The sequence below is a fragment of the Carlito syrichta genome, unplaced genomic scaffold, assembly GCF_000164805.1.
Source record: "Carlito syrichta isolate Samal-C Ts95f unplaced genomic scaffold, Tarsius_syrichta-2.0.1 Scaffold311662, whole genome shotgun sequence".
In the NCBI taxonomy this organism is placed as follows: domain Eukaryota; kingdom Metazoa; phylum Chordata; class Mammalia; order Primates; family Tarsiidae; genus Carlito; species Carlito syrichta.
In genome coordinates this window covers 43,670-63,479 of record NW_007255758.1, presented here as the reverse complement: position 1 = coordinate 63,479, position 19,810 = coordinate 43,670, and the positions used below count along the sequence as shown (strand labels likewise).

The following is a 19,810-nucleotide window of genomic DNA, read 5'->3' as shown; positions in this document are numbered from 1 at the left end:
CCTCCCTCCCTCCCTTCTCTCTCTCTCTCTCTCTCTCTTTCTTGATAAGATCTTTCTCTGTCGCCCAGGCTAGGATGCAGTGGTGCGATTGAAGCTCACGGCAGGCTCAAACTCTTGGAGTCAAACGATCCTCCCATCTCAGCCTGCCGAGTAGCTGAAACTACATGCGAGTGCTACCACGCCCGACTGCTTTTGTTATTTTATTTTATTTTATTGTAGAGACGGCGTCTCGCTATATTGCTCAGGCTGGTCTCGAACCCCAGGCTTCAAGCGATTTTACCATCTCAGTCTTCCAAAGTGCTGGGTGACCGGCTCTAGAGAGTATTTTGAGATTGTATATTTTGCTTATGAAATAGATAGATCAAAAGACTTGAGAAAGTTGTTGCATGCTTCGATCAATAAAATCTCCTGTGATATCGATTTCTGAAGTAGAAATCAACTTCAGAGATTTTGCAGGTTGTGATGCACATTGCGCCGCACCTACCAGGTGGTGCGCGGGGGTCCTCCATGCCTCCAGAGGGCACAAACGGTTTAGTTTCTTGCTGAGCGTGCGCTGTAGTTCTCTCTTCTGGGGGGGTTGGGGTGTGTGGCCGCGGGGCCCAGCGCGCATGCGTGATGACGCGGAGTGGGGCGGGGCCTTGCTGTCAGCCGGCTGTCGAGGAGGAAGGACCCGGCAGCGTGCAGTGTGAGGGGCGGGACCGGGCGGCCTGCGGAGGGTCGGACAGGAGAGGCCGGGCCATGCGGTCGATCCCGGGCGCTGGGCCTCCGGGGCCCGTGGTAGTCGCCGCCTCGGTGGTGCTGCTGCTGAGCGGCGTGGGGCCGGCGCGCGGCTCGGAAGACATCGTGGTGGGCTGCGGGGGCTTCGTGAAGTCGGACGTGGAGATCAACTACTCGCTCATCGAGGTGAGCGCCCGCCCCGGCCGGCGCGGACCCGTGGTGTGGCCCTGGGCCCGGCGCACGGCCTCTCTGGGCCGCCCTGGGGGGGTTCCCTCAGCCCCAGGTTCTTGGGAGTCCTCTCCTCGCCACACCCCACCCTCGGCACGCTGGACGGGAGGGGCTTACTCCGGGATCAGCTCCGAAGTGGGGCCGCCGGACCCCAGGTTCTTCAGCACCCCCGCTCCAGATCCCCAGAATCCAGGTCTAAGATTCCCGGATCCCATACCCCAGATTCTCAATACCCAGTCCCCAAATCTCCTGGAGTCCAGACCCTCATTGCTTCAAAATTTAGACCTCAGATGCCCCAGAACCACTCAGATCTCCCAAAATCCATATTCTAGAATCTAGAGCCCACATATCTTATTTCCCAAAGTTCTAACCCACTGCTCCTCCAAAGCCTCCGGGGTGCTTTCAAAGAGCATCGATTCCTATCCCTACTGGATTCTAACCCAGTAGTAGGTCAGTATTGAAATTTCTGGGGCTGGGAATCTGTATTTTTATCCTGCCCCTCACCCCCTTGTCAGCTGCCCTGATTGCTTTAGCAGGTGATTATTGGAATTGCCCTAGAGATTTGTGCAGAAGTTTTTGTTTTATTTTTTAATTAAATTGTGAAGTCCTATTATCAGCCCAGTGGGATTATAACCCAGAAAGCCTTGAAGAGGAGAGAGAAGGATGGAGGTAGAGGCAGAAGATCACTTGTCAGGGCAGATTGGAAGGGACCTCTTGAAGGACTGGGCTTCCTTTTTGGGAGGGGAAGGGAAGTGGATGAGGCTAAGAACAGGTGACTTGGAGATAATTTGAGAGAAAACTAAGGAAGAGCTGGAAAATGCCAAGAAGGAGGGAGAAGACCCCAAAGCTATCCGAACGCATCTTGTGCTACCCCATGGCTGGCATTCTGCAGAGCAGGTTGCTGGAAATGGGGTCTTGGGTGGGAATGGGAAGTGAATTCCACACTCCACTAGCTCTTTGACCTTGTTCCTGTCCCAGTTTTTGTACCTGTAGGATGGTGTTGGGTGAGAAACAGCAGATCCCAGCGCCATGTTTCTAAAGAAGAGAATCGATTCTGGTCTTCAAGGCCTCTCTGTCTGCTGCTGCTCTCCCTTTTTAGTCTTAAGGGGTCAGGCATTGAATGACTCTACCCACTGGCAGTGCCTGGGGTCCTAGGATCTGCTGGTGGCCCTGCCACCTCCTGGGTTTGTCTCTCAGTGTGCAGGTACAGGGCATTTCAGAAGCTGCCTTGAGAGGTGTTTGCAACTTTTAGTTTCCTGGGGTTCCAAAAGGAAGGAAAGACAGGGCCCCTCTCCACTCTCCCACTACTAATAGTGGCCTTGAGAGCAGAGAGCAAGTTTTGTGACCAATTATGAAACACTAGCCATAGGGCTGCCTGTCCAGATGGTTTAAAACACTCATTCTTTCATAATTTCTGATTGTGAAATCAGACATTTCACATGTAATCTTGATGTAGATTTTTATTGCCATCCTGTGTCCTGATCTGTATTTTATGAAAGAAATGTAGATAAGATAGTTCATGGTCATTTCTAAATTGTGTTTTGTGCTCCAATACAACTACCTTCACTCCTCTTTTGCCTTCTTCCCTCCTGGGTGTTTTTACATCATTTTCATTCAGGGAGCAACAATTTGTTTTGAGTCCCCGCAGATACTGAATGTCTGAGGTAGGGATATAGCAGTACAGTGAACAGACAAAAATCCCTACTATTATGGAATTGATATTCTATTCTTTAACTTACTGTTAAAAAGAAGAATCATATTGCTTGCTAATACTTCAGCAATCGGGAGATTATGTATTAAAAGCTGGATTCCTTATTTCTCTGGAAAAAACAGCTGATCATTGGGCTGTACAACTTGACTTGGGCTGCATAGTGACCTGAATCCCTTTGGATGAGTGTCCCTGATACTGGCTCCCTAGCCCTTTCAGGATGGTAAATTTCTAGTCTTTGTTTTAAATGCGTGCATCTGGGTTTCTGCATAACCTGTAACAAATTTATTGAGTATTACGTTTGTAAATGAGACACTGTCCCATATGCTGAGGAGTGTGAGCTGCGGTCACTGCTCTCAGGGAGCCTACAGCTGGTGTGGTGCTTCACACAGTTCTTTTCCGCAGTGCTTGTGCTGTGAGTATGTTGCCTTAGACATCTCAGCTGGTTAAGATTTGACTCTGTCATGATGTTATAGTGGTCATGGAACATTAACATTTTAGAAGTGAGGCTCTCAGATGTCCTCAGACCCAACTGCTTCCTTTTACAGATGTGGAAATTGAGGCTCAGAATGGTTGAGTCATGCAGGTAAGTTTAGGGAATTTTCTTTTAACCTAGCCTATACCTGCTGATCACACAGTGTTGCCTTATTACTTGGAGTGGTATTAAATAGTAGTACAATCTGCTTTTTTGAGTCCATACTCTGAGCCAGGCGCTTAATTTACATTGATGTGAATCTGTGCAGCTGCCATGATGGGCTGTGGCTCTTTCTACCCATGAAGAAACTGAACCTCAGGAGGTGAAATGACTTACCCAAGGTCACACAGTACTTGGAAGACCCAGATATGGTTTGAGCATCTTACTGCGTTAACAGTTTGTATCTGATAGTGCTCAGGATGTAAGTCCTTGAGGAGAAGACATATAAGGTCTTTTTGGTTTATTTTTGTTCTGAGAATGAAAGTGATAGGAAAGCTGAGTTTCTAGATGAAAGTTACTCCGAATACTTGAAATTAAATAGAGTTAATAATGCAGATCCCTGACTGTCATCCTTGACCTTTTAGTTGAGAAGTAGAGGTGGGCCTCCAGAGTCTGCATTTTATAAGCACCTTACTAACAGCAAAGTGTAATCACTTGTTTTGGACCTAGAAACTCGCAGGAGCAACCTGGAGGCAGCCACTACAATGAACCGAAAAGCATTGAAAAATAAGGCTTTGAGTTAGGCTCTTGGTGGTTTCGAATTGGAAACACATGGAGCATATTCTTTTGGGGAGATTTTGTCATATTTTCCTCTGTCCCTAATGCCCAGTGTTACAAGCTAGCGTGTAGTAGGTCCTTAGCAAATGCACACTGTGTACATTCCGGTGAAATGTATATAGTTAATTCTCAAAGGTGCTATTATGACTTCTCTTTCTTTCCTTTCCAGATAAAGTTGTACACCAAGCATGGGACTTTGAAATACCAGACAGACTGTGCCCCGAATAATGGCTACTTTATGATCCCTTTGTATGATAAGGTAAGCGGAGTGGGCACGTCTATCTCACTGCTTGTCTTTTATGGAGGGAAGTCATTTGTGTGCCTTGCAGTGCTGCGCTTACACTAGCAAGAGCTCATCTGTTTTGTAAATTGTTAGTGGACTGTGGTGCTCCTTGCCAAATTCTGAGGGAGATAACTTACAAGCCAGTTTGATTGAATACAGTGGCACTCCACATCTCCAGGGGCCTTTGGCAATGTCTGGAGACATTTGGCTGTGGAGAGGGTGCTGCAGCGACTCAGTGAGTAGAGGCTGGGAATAAAGCTCAGAATACTGCTGCTGCCTAGCACAGCCCAAACTTCAGTAGGGCCAGGGTTTAGAAGCTCTGATACACATTTTCTTTTTTTTTTTGAGTCAGTGTCTCACTCTGTCAGCCAGGCTGGAGAGCAGTGGCACACTCACAGCCACCGCAGCCTCAACTTACTAGGCTCAGGCGATCCTTCCACCTCAGCCTTTCAAGTAGCTGGAACCACAGGCATGTACCTCCACACCCAGCTAATTTTTTTGATTTATTGTAGAGACGAAGACTCGCCAAGTTGCCCAGGCTGGTCTCAACCCCATGGGCTCAGGCAATCCTCTTGCCTCCACCTCCCAAAGTGCTAGGATTATAGGCATGAGCCACTGTGCCTGGTGAGAAACTCTGATTTAATAGAACCCTTTACTTGCAAGCAGCTTAAAATATTGTTTAAAAAATTATACAAGTCATATGTGAACTTATGAGCTTTGTGGGAAAAAGTCAAGATTTTTAGAAGTATGTGAAGTAAAGTCATATTCTGTTACCTCCAATTCCACCTCCCTCTGAAGTGATAAATTCTGTTAAAAGTTGGTATACATCCACATACATTGCTTCCTATTTATGGTTATTCAGATATCCACAGATCCATATGTATATACATATATGCAGACACACAAACATGTGCATAAAGATGAGTGCCACAAACACCTCTACTTACACAATTCCATCCTCTTCACATTTAAACTTTTAATTTGAAGATATAGATTCATAGGAAGTTGCAAAAATAGTATAATGGTTTTGATTTTAATTTTTTATACAGATGGAATTAAACAATAGGAATTCTGCAGTTTCATTTTTTGCAGTTAAAGTGATGCTTTCATTAATGGGACATTCAATTTGTTTTTTCTTGTGTGCGTTCACTGTCAGCATCATATAGATCTACTGCCTTCTTTTCAATGGCTGCATATGTCAAGTCAAATCCAACTGTAATTTATTTAACCACTTCTCTGTTGATGGATGTACAGACTTTCTCCAATTTTAAAATTATTATTATTACTAATAACACACCAGGAAATATTATTGAACTTACGTTTTTATGCTGAAGGCATAGGGTTGATTTCTAAAGTGGACTAGCTGGGTATTGAAATCTCTACTTAAGTATTTTTTAACAGTATTGGTATCAAGAAACCAGGGCTGATGAGAAAATTTGTTTTTAAGAAGTGACTTCAGTTTCCAAAGATGAGGGCTAACACTTGCACGTGCATTAATGGGAGACTTGCTTAGTAGTATGTTTGGTATCAGAAAACAGTGAGTGACTGAATACAAGTGGGCTTCAGCACTGTCTTCAGATGGAAACTCCTGGTGTCCAGCTTCAAACTTGTAGCATCTGAAGAGAGTCAGGCAGCTCACTGCTATTTAGAAGAACACTGCTTACTCTTAGAATTTCATTTTAGGCTTAAGAATTTTAGATTAAATGATAGCACTAAACTAAATTAAACCAGAGTCATCAGTTCCCACTCCTGGACACTTCATTTTCTTTTTTCCTTTTAGGGGGATTTCCTTCTGAAGATTGAGCCTCCCCTAGGGTGGAGTTTTGGTGAGTGAATTGGATAACCATATCTACTTTGTAAGGCAGGGGTCCCCAACCCCCAGGCCATGGACTGGTATCAGTTCATGGCCTGTTAGGAACTGCATCACACAGCAGGAGGTGAGCGGTAGGCGAGCTAGTGAAGCTTCATCTATTTACAGCTGCTCCCCATTGCTTGTATTACCACCTGAACTCTGCCTCCTGTCAGATCAGCAGCAGCAGTAGATTCTCATAGGAGCAGGAACCCTATTGTGAACTGTACATGTGAGGGATCTAGGTTGCACACTCCTTATGAGAATCCAATGCCTGATGATCTGAGGTGGACCTGAGGCAGTGATGCCAGAGCTGGGGGGAGGCTTCAAATACAGACCAACATTAGCAGTGAGGTTTGACTGCACAGAGACCATAATGCATCAGTTGCTTGTAGACTATCAAAACCCTATCATCTCAGTTGTACAGTTGCATCTTGTGGCAGACTTTAAGTCAGAATCCAACGCTTGTTTTAGTTTGTGCGTGGCCTGCCCTTTTTTTTATTTACCACTTCCATCTGCGTCTCTTTTTTATGATGAGTTGTATATTTATTTCATTATATATTACAATGTAATAATAGTAGAAATAAAGTGCATAATAATTGTTATGCACTTGAATCATCCCAGCCCTCTCCTCCCCCGGTCCATGGAAAAATTGTCTTCCACGAAATGGGTCCCTGATGAGGATTGCTGTTGTAAGAGACTGGGTTATATATTGAATATTAATTTCGATGGGCAGAGTGCCTAGACTGTTAAAGTGTTAGGAATCATTTCTAGTGTGGAAGAGGGTTTGTGTGTATTTTTCTCTCTTGCCACTGTGGAGTGGTTTGGATTACCTTAATCTACCTTAAGGCTTTCTGGCTTCTTTTTAGAATAGGCATCTTTTCTTGTACCACTTCGCAAACTCTTCTTTTGCAGTTTCACTCACTACATGGCAGTCAACAGTATAAAAATCAGGAGAGAAGGACTTCTTTTTTAGCCACTTCAATTTTCCTTGTTTTTTAATTTTTTTAAAGAATTAATCGCAACATTTAGACATGAGATTTAATATAAAAACCCAGATCTACGTCTCTTAAGAAATCAGAAGGTCTGTCCACCTTGGACCTCACCAGTTACCTGACACCTTGGGCAAGTTACTTTCCCTGTGTTAGCCTCACCAGGAGTCAGGGTATTTACAATCCTTGCCCCACAGGGTACCTGGAGGATGAATGGGTCAATGTAAAGTGCATGACACATGATTAGCAAGCACTCAATACTTAAAAGCAGCCCTTTTTCGCACATACAAACAAAAAAGCTCAAAACTTTCCTGATGTAACTGCCTTCTAACATAGTTGGAGAGTTAGGAACGGGGTTGAGATCAGAAGAGGGTCTGTTTCATATGACTGATGTTTATGAAGTGGAGACTCTTGATGTTTTGGGAGCATGGGCATGGGAGAACCCAGGCAGAGGGGTGGGGGCTACAGTTCATATCAGAACTGCTTGTGCATTAAACAAGGAAGAATTTAATCCTTGCCACTGTGAAGGGCAAAGTGAAGCCCTGGCAGCCAACAGTGAATTTGGTTCTGTGAGGGCAGCTCTTTCTCAGTTCGCAGTTGGGGTGGCACCTGGCTGGTACATTCTGGAAGGCTGGAGGGGACTCCAGACCAAGCAGTGGTTAGAGCAGCAGTTCCAAATTGGTGGTCTGTGGGAGTGTTTTGTTTGAGCCCCTCCCTCCTGCTGGTGCTTTTTCTTTGACTGGCTTTTTGAGTTGAATACTTTCAGAAGAGTGCACTGAGCATGAGGGTGTCACTTGATGACTTTTCACAGTGAGCATACACATGCAGCCACCACCCAGATGTTGAGGTAGAACTTTACCAGCATCCAGAAGTGCCCCACCATGAGCACTCATTGGCCATCCTGCCTCATTCCCTGGTGACCAGCAACCTGATCTGCTAAAATTAGAGGTTTATTTGGTCTGTTTTGAACTTTATATGGTTAAAATCACACAGTGTACCTTTTTGTTTTTGGTTTATTTCTCTCATCATTGTGAGATTCATGTGTATTATGTGTGGCTCTCTTTCTTTCTCTTTGCTGTACAGAATTCTGATGTATGAATATAAAATGAGGTATAAAGTGAACAAAATAGGATGATGAATGTAAGATGTACCTTACTGTTTTCTTTTTTTTTTTGAGTTGGATTCTCATTGTCACCCAGGCTGGAGTGCAGTGGCATGCTCATGGCCACCACAGCCTCGGCCTGCTAGGCTCAGGAGATCCTTCTGCCTCAGCCTTCTAAGTAGTTGGAACTACAGGCATGTGCCACCATGCCCAACTAAGTTTTTGATTTATTGTATAGACGAGGTCTCACTGAGTTGACTGGGCTGGTCTCCAACCCTTGAGCTCAGGCAATCTTCTTGTGTCTGCCTCCCAAAGTGCTGGGATTACAGGTGTGAGCCACTGTGCCCAGTCATATCTTACTGTTGGTGGACATTTGTGCTTCTTCCTGATTTTGACCACAAAGGATGGTGCTCCTGTGTACATTCTTGTACATATTTTTTGGTACACACATACTTGCATTTTTGTTGAGTATATACCAGGAGTGAAATTGCTGGGCAATAGAATCTACGTGTGCTGAGCTTTATTAGTAGATATTTCTAAACATCCAAAGTGTGTCAACCAACTTGTATTATGCCAGCAGTGTGCAAAAGTTCCAGTCACTCTACATCCTCACCAGTACTTGGTACGGTGTTTCTTCCTTTCTTTCCTTTTTTTTTTTTTGAGTTGTATCTCACTTTCTTGCCCAGGAATGATCACTGCTCACTGCAGCCTTGACCTCCTGGGCTCAGGCAGTCCTTCTGCCTCAGCCTCCTGAGTAGCTGAGACTATAGGCACGCACCATCACACCTGGCTAATTCTTCTATTTTTTGTAGAGCTGAGGTCTCACCATGTTGCCCAGGCTGATCTTGAACTCCTGGACTCAAGCAGTCATCCTGCCTCAGCCTCCTAGAGTGTTGAGATTATAGGCATGAGCCACCACGCTTGGCCTTTGGTGTGGTTTTTCGTTTCAGCCATTCTGTAGGGGGTGTGATATCTCATTTGGTCTTGATCTGCGTTTCTCTGATATCCAAATGAAGTTGAATGCTTTTTCTTATCTTTAGTTCTGATTGGATAGCCTCTTTTATGAGACACATGTTCTAATCTTTTGCCTGCTTTTTAATGGAATCTTCTGTGTGTATGTGTGTCACACACATGTGTGTATTCTTCATTTTACCTGAAAATCTCTTGTTTTTTTTCATTTTCTTCTCTGCTCATTACTTCACATTCTTCTTAACCTTTTAGAAACTCTCAACTTTATAAGACTTGAGTACTTTAAAAAAACCAAAACCAACAAAGTCAACTTTAACCCCTATTACGATATACTTGTCAGTTTTTTTTAAAAAAAGGAGTTAATTGATGATGCAGAAAAATGAGGGGATGGTATATAAAATCCAGATTTCCTGTATCTCTGCAACACTGGGTCACACAGCAGCAGTTGGCAGAGTTGAGTGGCAGTGCCCCCGTGCAATTTGCCATGGCCCCTGCTTGGGTTACTCACGTCATGCCCACTGGGCTCCTGTGGTATCACCGTCTGTGGTTTAACGTGAGGGGACAGATCTGGAGCCAGACTTTTAAGGTCAAATCGGGCTCTGTCACTTACAAGCTCTGTGAACTTGGGAGATCCTTTAACTTTTCGGTGTCTCAGTTTGTGCATCAATGAATTGCAGACATTACTACCTACCTCTTAAGACAATTGTGAGAATTTAGTGCACTCAGCTGAATGCGTGGTCTGTGGTGAGCATCAGTAAATAAAATTACTTGGTTTCACTGAATTTACAGTGGGAGTCTGAGACATAATTTGGCTGCAAGACTGTTTTAAAATTATTTTATACTCTAAGCACTTGTGTCCTCTGGGGCAGGAAGCCAGGTGACTGGGGGGATAGAGGCGAGGGAGACTTTTCCCTGCATTCCTTTTTGTACCTTTGGATTTTGAACCACACGAGAGTATTAAATGTCCAAAAATAAATAAGTAAACACGAAACAGTACGATGTGCTTTCCTCGGGCTGTTTCATGGATCAGAACTCAGCTTGCCCTTGTGTCTGTCCCGTTTTCTTCCTTTCCCCTCTTTCGCAGAGCCGACAACCGTGGAGCTGTATGTGGATGGTGTCAACGACATCTGCACCAAGGGCGGGGACATCAACTTTGTGTTCACGGGGTTCTCTGTGAACGGAAAGGTTTGGTTTTGGAGCTTTGTTGTTTTTCATGTTTGCTCTGTCATATACACTGTCTTCTCTTAACCTTTAGAAAAAGCCGGATGTTTTAACCTGAGTGCTTTTGATCCCGTGGGGCCCATAGGGGAGCTTGAGGAGAGCCTGGGAATGCTCCACTCTTTGCAGAACATGACAGCCGTTTTTAGGAGTCAGATTTAGGCGTCCCCTCGCCACAGAGTAGAGTCTGGCAGCGTTTATGCCAGAGTTGGATGAGCATGTGTGGCACCCTGTCAGCCCTATGGGTGAGCTAAATTGGCTTCTTCCAGAGAGGGTTTGCTGCTGCTTCTGCTGCTCACCTGGGAGTATTCTCAGTATTTACATTCTTCTGATTGTTTGGGCCTGCCTTGGTAGTGGGAATTGACAGCGCTAATGGTTGAGTGATAGTTCAGGTCCTTGGGGGATAATTTCATTCCTGCATCCATCCTGTGCCAAGGTTGAGTTGTACAGATTTCCTTGCTGTCCTTTTCTTCATGGCTGACTTCTTTTTTTACCTCTGTATTGAGGGTAAGGCCCTTTGGTCCCAGCTGTATGTGTGGGTTTCTTATTAGAGATGTGGATCTTAGGTATTTTTTTCTTTCTCAGAGGTTTATAAAATAATGGTACATCTTTAACTGATGACATCTTAGGTTCAGTGAAACAGAGTATTATTTTACTGTTCCTGTTTCTTTTCCCATCCCACCCCCGGGAAGGCTATCCATGATTTTTTTTCTGAGTGAGTGTCTCACTCTTTCTCCCAGAAAGAGTGGAGTATGCAGTAGCACAATCACGGCCACCACAACCTCAACCTGCTTGGCTCAGGTGATCCTTCTTCCACCTCCACCTTCCGCCTCCACCTTCCAAATAGCTGGAACCATAGGCACACACACACCATAGCTGGAACCAGGCCTGGCTTTTTTTTTTTTTTAATTGTAGAGATGAGGTCTTGCCAAGTTGGCCAGCCTGGTCTTGAACCTCTGGGCTCAGGCAATCCTCTCGCTTCTTCCTTCCAAAGTGCTAGGATTACAGGTGTGAACCATGTGCCTGGCCTTGTATCCATGATTTATATCATCTTTTCAACAGGGTGCTTGGACCAGCCTCCACTTGGTGGCATGAGCAGGATTGACAGTGCTTTGCCAGAAGGGTGCTTTGCTGCCTGACGGGGCCTAACCTTTTTCTCCATGACAGGTCCTCAGCAAAGGGCAGCCCCTGGGTCCTGCGGGAGTTCAAGTGTCTCTGAGAAACACAGGGACTGAAGCGAAAATCCAGTCCACAGTTTCGCAGCCTGGCGGAAAGTGAGTGCGTCCTGGCTTCCAGCCTTTTGTCAGAGCCTGGCTGTGATGGAGTGGGGGGTGGTTTTGATTCAAGGAGACCTAGGATTCACATCCTAACTTTGGCTGTTCATGCTCCTCAGAACGCTAAGCTCCTCATGTGGAAAGTGGAAGCTGTTGGAGCCATCTTGCTGAGCACTGATGGGATGATTAAATATGAGTTAGTGCCCATAAAGCCCCTGTTGCTGGGCCTGGCACTTAGTAGACCTTTATTTAAACAGTTCGGACTGGTTCTGGAGCCTGACAGCCTGAGCTGAAATCCTGACTCCCCCATTTGTTAGCTCTTTGACCTGGGGCACGTTACTTAATCCTGTTGCACCTCAGTGTCTTCTTTTATATATGAAGATAGTTGTGGCACCTACCCCCTATGGTTACTGAGAAGATTAAATTAACATTATTGCTTCCAACTGCCTGGCATGCAGAATGTGCTTAATAAATGTTTGCGCAATATGGATTAGGTCAGTTATGATTTTTAAAAAATCACATTTTCACTATTATATCAAAACTGTTGGTAGTTGGAACTGATGATTATTTAATTAACCTGCTGAGTCAAATTTAAAGTGCTTATTTAATGGATTTTTATAGCTGAGTTGTAAATGTTAACACATGTGCCAAGATTATACCAGAATAGGTCAAACTGATAATTCTGAAAGTGTTCAAATGATTACTAACTACTTCTATGTACAAAACTGACTGATTGCTAAATAGGAGTTTATAATGAGTCTTCCAGTAAGTCATCTAATTTTAAAGTTATTGTTGAAATTATTTTTCATTTTTGAAACATTATCACTTCCGCTTGACTGGCGCCTTTCTAGCCTTGCTCTGCAGCAGGGATGTGAGGCTGTAATTCTTTTCTAGGCTAGTTGTTTGTTGTTGACCTTATTGGAAAAAAGTGACTTGTGCCTTTGAATCCTTTTCATCTGCACTAACTAAAACAGTGACAGTAATGTGCAGCACTGGACTACGATGGAAATGAGGCATAAGCGAAATCTTACTAAGTCCAAAGTCCAGTGGCAGTTTCAGTCTTATTGTAGTAGTGTGGTTTCCAAGTCCTGTCCTGTTATATCCTTTTGATGTATTAAGACCCCACAGGAGAAGAAGTGGAATGCTCTTTGTGGTTCAGGGCACCAGTCAGCTTTCTGATTGACAGGTGCCTTTCCAGTATAAAGGGTTAAAGGTGCCATCCTGGCGACCTTTCCAGCCCCTCTGGGGTTAGTCTGTAGCTGCTGGAGTAGCTTCTTCCCTCCTGGTTTCCTCACAGCTGCTTTGAGCCCAGAATGGCTTGCGTTTGCTTTTGATAAGGAATCTGAGCCCTTCCGTGTGGGATTCAGAACTTGTCACCCTTCACCCTGCCCCTGCCCATATCATCAGTGTCATCGCGTGTCAGGGGACATCCAGCCTGCGGGTCTGTCCTCTCTTCTTTTCATACCACTCCCCTTCCCACTTGTTCCTTTAGACATTCTTATTCATGCCTGTCACCTCTGTCAAACCCACTCAGATGTTCTAGAATGTTCTGTGAGTGATCCCTGCTGAACTACGATGGCTGGTTTTATGCCCCAAATCCTTAAGATTAAGGTAAATAAAACCCTCCTCCCTCCTGTCAGCCCATGGAGTACCCCCTCTTGCACACAGTAAGTGCTCAATAAGTGCTCTTTGGTGTGGATTTGTACAGTGAAGGATTGAATTTCATTCATGTTCATTTAAGAAGCTAATGGCAAGTTTGTGATAATGCAAACATTATTTTCTTTTTTGTGCTGCCAATATTAGTCATAAAATAGAAGTTCTCAGGTTGTTTGGAGAAAGTTAAGTGGTTTTTGTGTTTCTTAGGTTTGCATTTTTTAAAGTTCTTCCTGGAGATTATGAAATCCTTGCAACTCATCCGACCTGGGCATTGAAAGAGGTGAGTGTTTCAGCTCTGTTTATAGCCTTGCCAATAATGTGCTTGTCTGGGGCCAAATGTAGAACTTTTCAATTTAAGATAGGAAATGAATTTATGGTTTTCCAGAAGCAGATGACAAAACAGTGGCACTACCAATGAGTTTAGTGGTATTTATAAGGTATAATTTCTCGCTGTAGCAGATGTTGTTTGTGTTGGTTTCAGTTTTAGATGACTTTGTGTCTTCCTGCTGTGAAATAGGCCTGTTATTAACTATAGCTATTTTAAACTAAATCAACACCAGAAGGACCTGATGAGATTTATATGTTGTTCTTTTTTCAGCCTGAAACAGAATCTGTAAATATACTAAACAGTCTATAAACTGTTATATATATGTGCCCAAGGAGAATGTATATGAATGTTTATTACAGCTTTGTTTGTAATAGCAAAGTATTGTAAGCAACCTGGATGTCCATTAAGAGAAGAATGGACTGTGGTTTCATCAGACAATAGAATTCTGTCTGTCAGCAGTAATGAATAAAGCAGAGCTACTTATATCAATATAACTACATTTAAAAATAAATTTGAAGGAAATATGATTTAAAAACACTTGTGATAATACCATTTATGGATACAGTCTTTTTAAAATTTTAGTTTATGGATACAGTCCTATGTAAACAAATTATAAAGACGTGCATGATAGGCCAGGCATGGTGGCTCATGCCTGTGGTCCCAGCACTTTGGGAGGCCAAGGAGGGAGGATTCCTTGAGGTGAGAAGTTCAAGACCAGCCTGGGCAACATAGTGAGACCCTGACTCTGTATTAAAATAATAATTATAGGAAAAAAAAGATATGCATGGAAATGTCATATACCATGTTCACGATGATACTGTCCATCCACATCTTGGGTTTTCTTTCTACTCTTTTTATTTCTTTCTTTAGCTGGTTAGAGGGCTTACAGATGTTCTTTAGAGTATTCTTTATATCTTTTTGTTTAACTGCAATAGTTTATACTAACAGATCAAAAAAAGGAATAATCATACTAGGAGAGGTTCTGTAATATCTGTGAAAAACCAAATTGAGGTGAGACTTAGGGGCCATGTAGACATACTGGCTTCTCTGTTAGATTTATGTTAGTTAGCACATCTGTAATGGATGGTAGAGCTTCATACCTAGGTGTGTCTTGACATTCTTGATGACTTTTGGGTATCAGGTTTTTCTCTTCTGGAGTGGCATTTTAAAATGTTTTATTTGAAATTAAAGAGCATACATACTTATAAGAGAATAGAGTTTAAGGTTTGTACTATATGTTAATTGTATGTATAAAGGAATCTGAGTTTATGAATGCAAATTTGAGACTTTAAAGTAAAGCAGGCTGTTGGAAGTCCGGATAGTGATCACGCTTTGGAGTTGGTGATGGGAGCCAGTGTGAGGAGACCTCCAGTGCTGGTGCTGTTCTGTTTCTGGGTGTTGGTCTCTCAGAATGAATATTCAGTTTGTGAAAGTCACTGGGCTGTATACTTAGGGCATGTGTACGTTTCTCCGTGTAAATTGCACTTTAACAAAGAAGTCTAAAAATATATGCAGAAAAGAAAAACTTAAGACAAATTCAATTTAACAGTTTAATTAAGCAAAGAAGGATTTGGGAATCAGGCAGCCCCTGACCCATGATAGGTTTATGAGCTACCCTGGTGCTGGTTGGAGAGGATTATGGGCTTAGAAAGGAGTTGACTACAGAAAATATACGGGTTGTATGAAGACAGTTGCATGGGCTATAGCTCAGCACGCGTCTTGTTTGACTGTTGAACAGTTGGCCTCCTATAAGGAGTTGAAGGGCGGCTGCTGGGATTGGCTGAGACTTTGTGAGAGGTTGAAGGGCGGCTGCTGGGGTTGGGTGAGACTCTGTGAAGGGCTGAAGGGCGACTGCTGGGATTGGCTGAGACCCTGGCTACTTGTTACAAGAGTGGGTTGCAGTCTGCTTACATGTCCTTAGGTTACAGTTCACTATGTGCAGAGACAGCTGTAGGCCAGACTTACGAAACTACGTAAGGAGGCGGCTTTAGGCTAAACATCATTTAACAATCTACTTCATGAAACGTAGGAAAAAGCAAAATACTCTCATTTTAAAAAACTGAAACACAGCCTGGCTTGGTGGCTCAGCCTGTAATCCCGCGCCTTTGGGAGGCTGAGGTGAGGGGATTGCCTGAGCCTGCGGGTTTGAGGCCCGCCTGGGCAGGCGAGACCTCATCTCTACAATAAATCAAAAAATCAGCCGGGCGTGGTAGTGCGCGCCTGTAGTTCCGGCTACTCGGAAGGCTGAGGCGGAAGGATCGCCGGAGCCCAGCAGGTCGAGGCTGCGGTGGCTGGAAGCGGCCACTACGCTCCAGTCTGGGCGACAGAGTGAGACTCCAACTCAAAAAAAAACTAAAAACAAAAAAACTGAAACACATAGGGGAGTATAAAGCCATAGAAACAAAGTTAGAAATTTTAGAAGGTGGAAAATAATAGAAGTGAAATATCAACATGTACACAAAATCATTATTTGCATTTTTCATTTCCTTTTACTTCATTTTAGGTGTTGAAAGTCGTTGCGATCATACTAGATAAGCACTTTTGTACATGACTTTTCCCAGTTGCTATTTTAGCTGAAGCACATCCTCATGTTGTTAGCGACTTTGCAGGTGTTTTTTTTGGAAGTTGAAATCTTTTCCTCTTCTAGGCGAGCACTACAGTGCGTGTGACCAACTCCAATGCCAATGCGGCCAGTCCCCTCATCGTTGCTGGCTACAATGTGTCTGGCTCTGTCCGAAGTGATGGGGAGCCCATGAAAGGAGTGAAGTTTCTTCTCTTTTCTTCTTCAGTAGTCAAAGAGGTAAGCGTGGAAAAGTAAAGAACAAAAGAGCTTGTGTCTGAGGAACGTAGGAGGATGGGGGGTTATAGACCTGAATATACTGTGAAAATGCATGTCTAGGTTGATTTATTGTCTTAACATTTAAGAATATTGTGTTTCTCTGTTGGCTCACAATATGTTACTTGTCTACACTGGAGGCAGTAGTATTTGGTGGAAAGTACACAGGCTTTGACATCAGATAGACTCAGGTTGTAAACAAACCCCAGTTTCAGCCTTTTCCAGGCTGTGTGATCTTGGGCCAGGCACCTCACCTTCCGAGCCTCTGCCTCCTTATCTGGAGAATGGCAACCCACTGTAGGGAAGGACAGTCATGTATTTTTCCCAAGAAGATTGAGTGTAGCTTTTCAGCTTGGGTTCAAGGATATTTGTTCCTTCTACTTTGCAGCAACTTGGGTGGATTTAGAGTCCATCATACTCAGTGATCTATCACAGAAACAAAGTACCGAATACCATATGTTCTCACTTATTAGTGGGTCCTAAACATTCATCACAATACTATAAGAGAGGGATCCGGGGGTGGGGGAATGCAACATCACTAAGGGTACCTGACCCTAATTTGGGGAAGTAAGGACCAGTTAGGGGTCCAAACTTCACCTGCCCATAAACTACTTATGTACATAATCTGATTTGTGGCCCACATTTGTTCCTTCTAATATGACACTAATATGCCCTATATTTCAGAACTACACGTTTTGACGTAAAACTTTTGAAGGTTTTTTGTGGTGTAGCTATTAATGGTAATGGAAAGGAATTTCTTCCCCCTTGCATAGGATGTCTTGGGCTGCAATATCTCACCAGTGCCAGGGTTTCAGCCCCAAGACGAGAGCCTGGTGTATTTGTGCTACGCAGTCTCCAAAGAAGATGGTTCTTTCTCCTTCTATTCCCTGCCAAGCGGGGGCTATACTGTGGTGAGTGCGGCAGGTTTCCGTGCTGTTTGTTTGAGACTCTTACAACACAGTAAGAGCCAAAGCCCTTGGGTATTCAAGAAATGGATGGTTGGCCTACAGTTCCATGAACACTCTGTGTAGCAGTAACTTAAGATGTGACCCTTAGTCATAGCTGCAAAAATGCAGAGCTTCTTTTTCTTTTTCTTTTTTTTTTATTGTAGAGACGAGGTCTTGCCAAGTTGATTGTGCTGGTCTTGAACCCATGGTCTCAGGCAATCTACTTGCCTTGGCCTCCCTAAGTGCTGCAATTATAGGCTGAGCCACTGAGTCTGGCAGAGCTTCCTTTTCTAAAACTGGCAACGGTTAGGCTTAATGTCTTGGCCTGTCCTGAAGCCTTGTCATTTGTAGGCTGCTAGATCAATTATTAGTACTGATGATGGAATCATATTATTGGTTCTTAGTAAAGAACAGACTCTTCCTTCCAGATTCCATTCTATAGAGGGGAACGAATTACCTTTGACGTGGCACCTTCCAGACTTGACTTTACAGTGGAACACGACAGCCTGAAAATCGAGGTATGACCTTCCTGTGTCTCTTCTGGAGGGACAGGTATGTGAGTTTCCATCCCTCGGCACAGGTTTTACAAGCATGCTTTTAAAAAAAATCAATATTTTATCCAGAAGTCTGTTGGAAAACAAATGGAGTCTTGTCCTGTATTTCAGGTTAGCCTGGGATTATTAGATGCCGCACCTCTCTTATGCCTGATGTCTTTATCGTAGAGGATTGGGTTCCCAGTCATGTCAACTTCATTCAATGAAATATATTTATTGAGTGGTAGTGACATACATTTTAGGTACTATTGTAGGACTAGAGATGCAGACCAAAAGAGGCAAAATTCTTGACCCTGTGGAACTCATGTTCTAATGATGAGAAGGGACAAGGCATGTATAGAAAAATAAGTTAGGAATTATGTTGAGGGTGGTAGGTGTTCTCTAGAAAATAAAGGAAGAAAGGAAATCTCACAGTTTCAGGTTGGAGATGGGTTGCAGTCTTAAATAGGGTGTTCTTGGGAAGTCCTCTCTGTGAAAGTGACCTTTGAGCAAAAACCTGAGGGGAAAAATGAGCAAACCACACTTATATCTGTGGGAAGAGTGTTTAAGACCGAGGAAATTGCAAATGCAAAAGTCCTGAGGCAGGAGTGTGCCTGGAGGACTTGGGGTACTTCAAGAGGCCAGTGTGGCTGGAGTGGTGGGAATGAGGAAGGAATAAGGAAGAGCAGGAGGAGAGAGGGTCAGAGAGGTGGTGGGGCAGATAGTGCGGAGCCTGTTTACCCATAACCCTGGGGTATGGGTGCCACTGGAAGGTTCTGAGCAGAGGAAAGGTGTGGTCCCTCTGGCTGCCGTGTTAAGGAACGTTTGCAGGAGTCAGTGTGGAAGTGGCGGGCAGGCAACAGTGACAGAACTTGGGCTGTGACTTTAGGAGTGGCTGGTGTGATAGGTGGCCCAACAGACTTCCTAGACCCTAAAATAGATAGTACATGCGTTTCTCATTATACTAGGGGGACCCAAAAAACCCTGGAATTTATTTATAAAAAAACTGTATATTTATTCTTACATGTTTAAACTTAGTTACCTTCAAAGTACACTCCCTTTGATGCATGACATCTATTGAGATGCTTTTTCTACCTCTCGAAACACTTTTTGAACTTGTCAGTTTTGATGACTTTTAGTGCTTTCACCTCTTTTACATTGGCAAAATGTTTCCCTTTGAGGACTTTTTTCATTTGGTGAAACAGAAAAAAGTCTCTTGGAGCAAGATGGGGTGAATAGGGAAGGTAGGGTATGGGTAAATCACCCATCATGAAATGGGCAAATGTGTTGAAAGAATCTCCAAAAAAATATTTACTGAAGTCAAACATAGCTTCTCACAACAACGTTAGCTTGTACATGGATGCTGATGGGTTCCTGGAACACTTACCTAGTGGGGCAAGCCTGTACTACAAGGGACCTGCCCTCCAATAGATAATTCTGGGTTTTTCTGGGTTCCCCTGTATTTATGTCTTTTTTAATTACAGAAGTAGAAAACAATTACTGTGGAAAATTGCCTAGATAGAGCAAATCCCAAAAGAAAATAACAGTCTTTCCTAAATGGACCACCCAGTGTTAGAGTTATTGAAAAAATGGTATTTTAATCGTTTTCTTTTAATGTTAATTTGAAAGTACTGCGTGAAAATGGCTTCAGCTGGCAGGAGCTCACTTTCAGGTCTCAGGCACAGTGGGTGCTGACTCTGCTTCTTAAGGTTTTCGGTGGAGCAGCTGGCTGTGCGCTGGGGGTGGGGGAGGGTGACGAGATGAGGTCTTCTGCTCAGGGGTTTGGGGGAAGGATGGTGCAGGTGAGCAGAGAAAGACATTCCCAGATCATCACAATCAACACAGGCCTTAGGGAGGGCCTGTGAATTCCCTGAGGTCGGGAGCTGTCAGTATCTTCTTTTTTTTTTTTTTTTTTTTT

At 43.7% G+C, this 19,810-nt stretch overlaps 1 protein-coding gene across 3 annotated transcripts in view; it reads left to right on the top strand.

Annotated features, from left to right (window-relative positions):
• Window positions 1–630: 630 nt before the first annotated feature.
• Window positions 631–19,810, top strand: part of LOC103271437 (nodal modulator 1) — a 59,328-nt gene continuing 40,148 nt past the window's right edge. For 2 of the 3 annotated variants that reach the window (XM_008068911.2, XM_021717986.1), the window contains exons 1-9: window positions 631–903; window positions 4,075–4,164; window positions 5,969–6,014; window positions 10,185–10,285; window positions 11,486–11,592; window positions 13,456–13,528; window positions 16,224–16,376; window positions 17,186–17,323; window positions 17,788–17,877. In XM_008068911.2, coding sequence (XP_008067102.1) covers window positions 739–903; window positions 4,075–4,164; window positions 5,969–6,014; window positions 10,185–10,285; window positions 11,486–11,592; window positions 13,456–13,528; window positions 16,224–16,376; window positions 17,186–17,323; window positions 17,788–17,877 — 963 coding nt within the window. In that variant the 5' untranslated portion in view covers window positions 631–738. The remainder of the gene's footprint in view (window positions 904–4,074; window positions 4,165–5,968; window positions 6,015–10,184; window positions 10,286–11,485; window positions 11,593–13,455; window positions 13,529–16,223; window positions 16,377–17,185; window positions 17,324–17,787; window positions 17,878–19,810) is intronic. The other variant, XM_021717987.1, reaches the window with a different exon arrangement.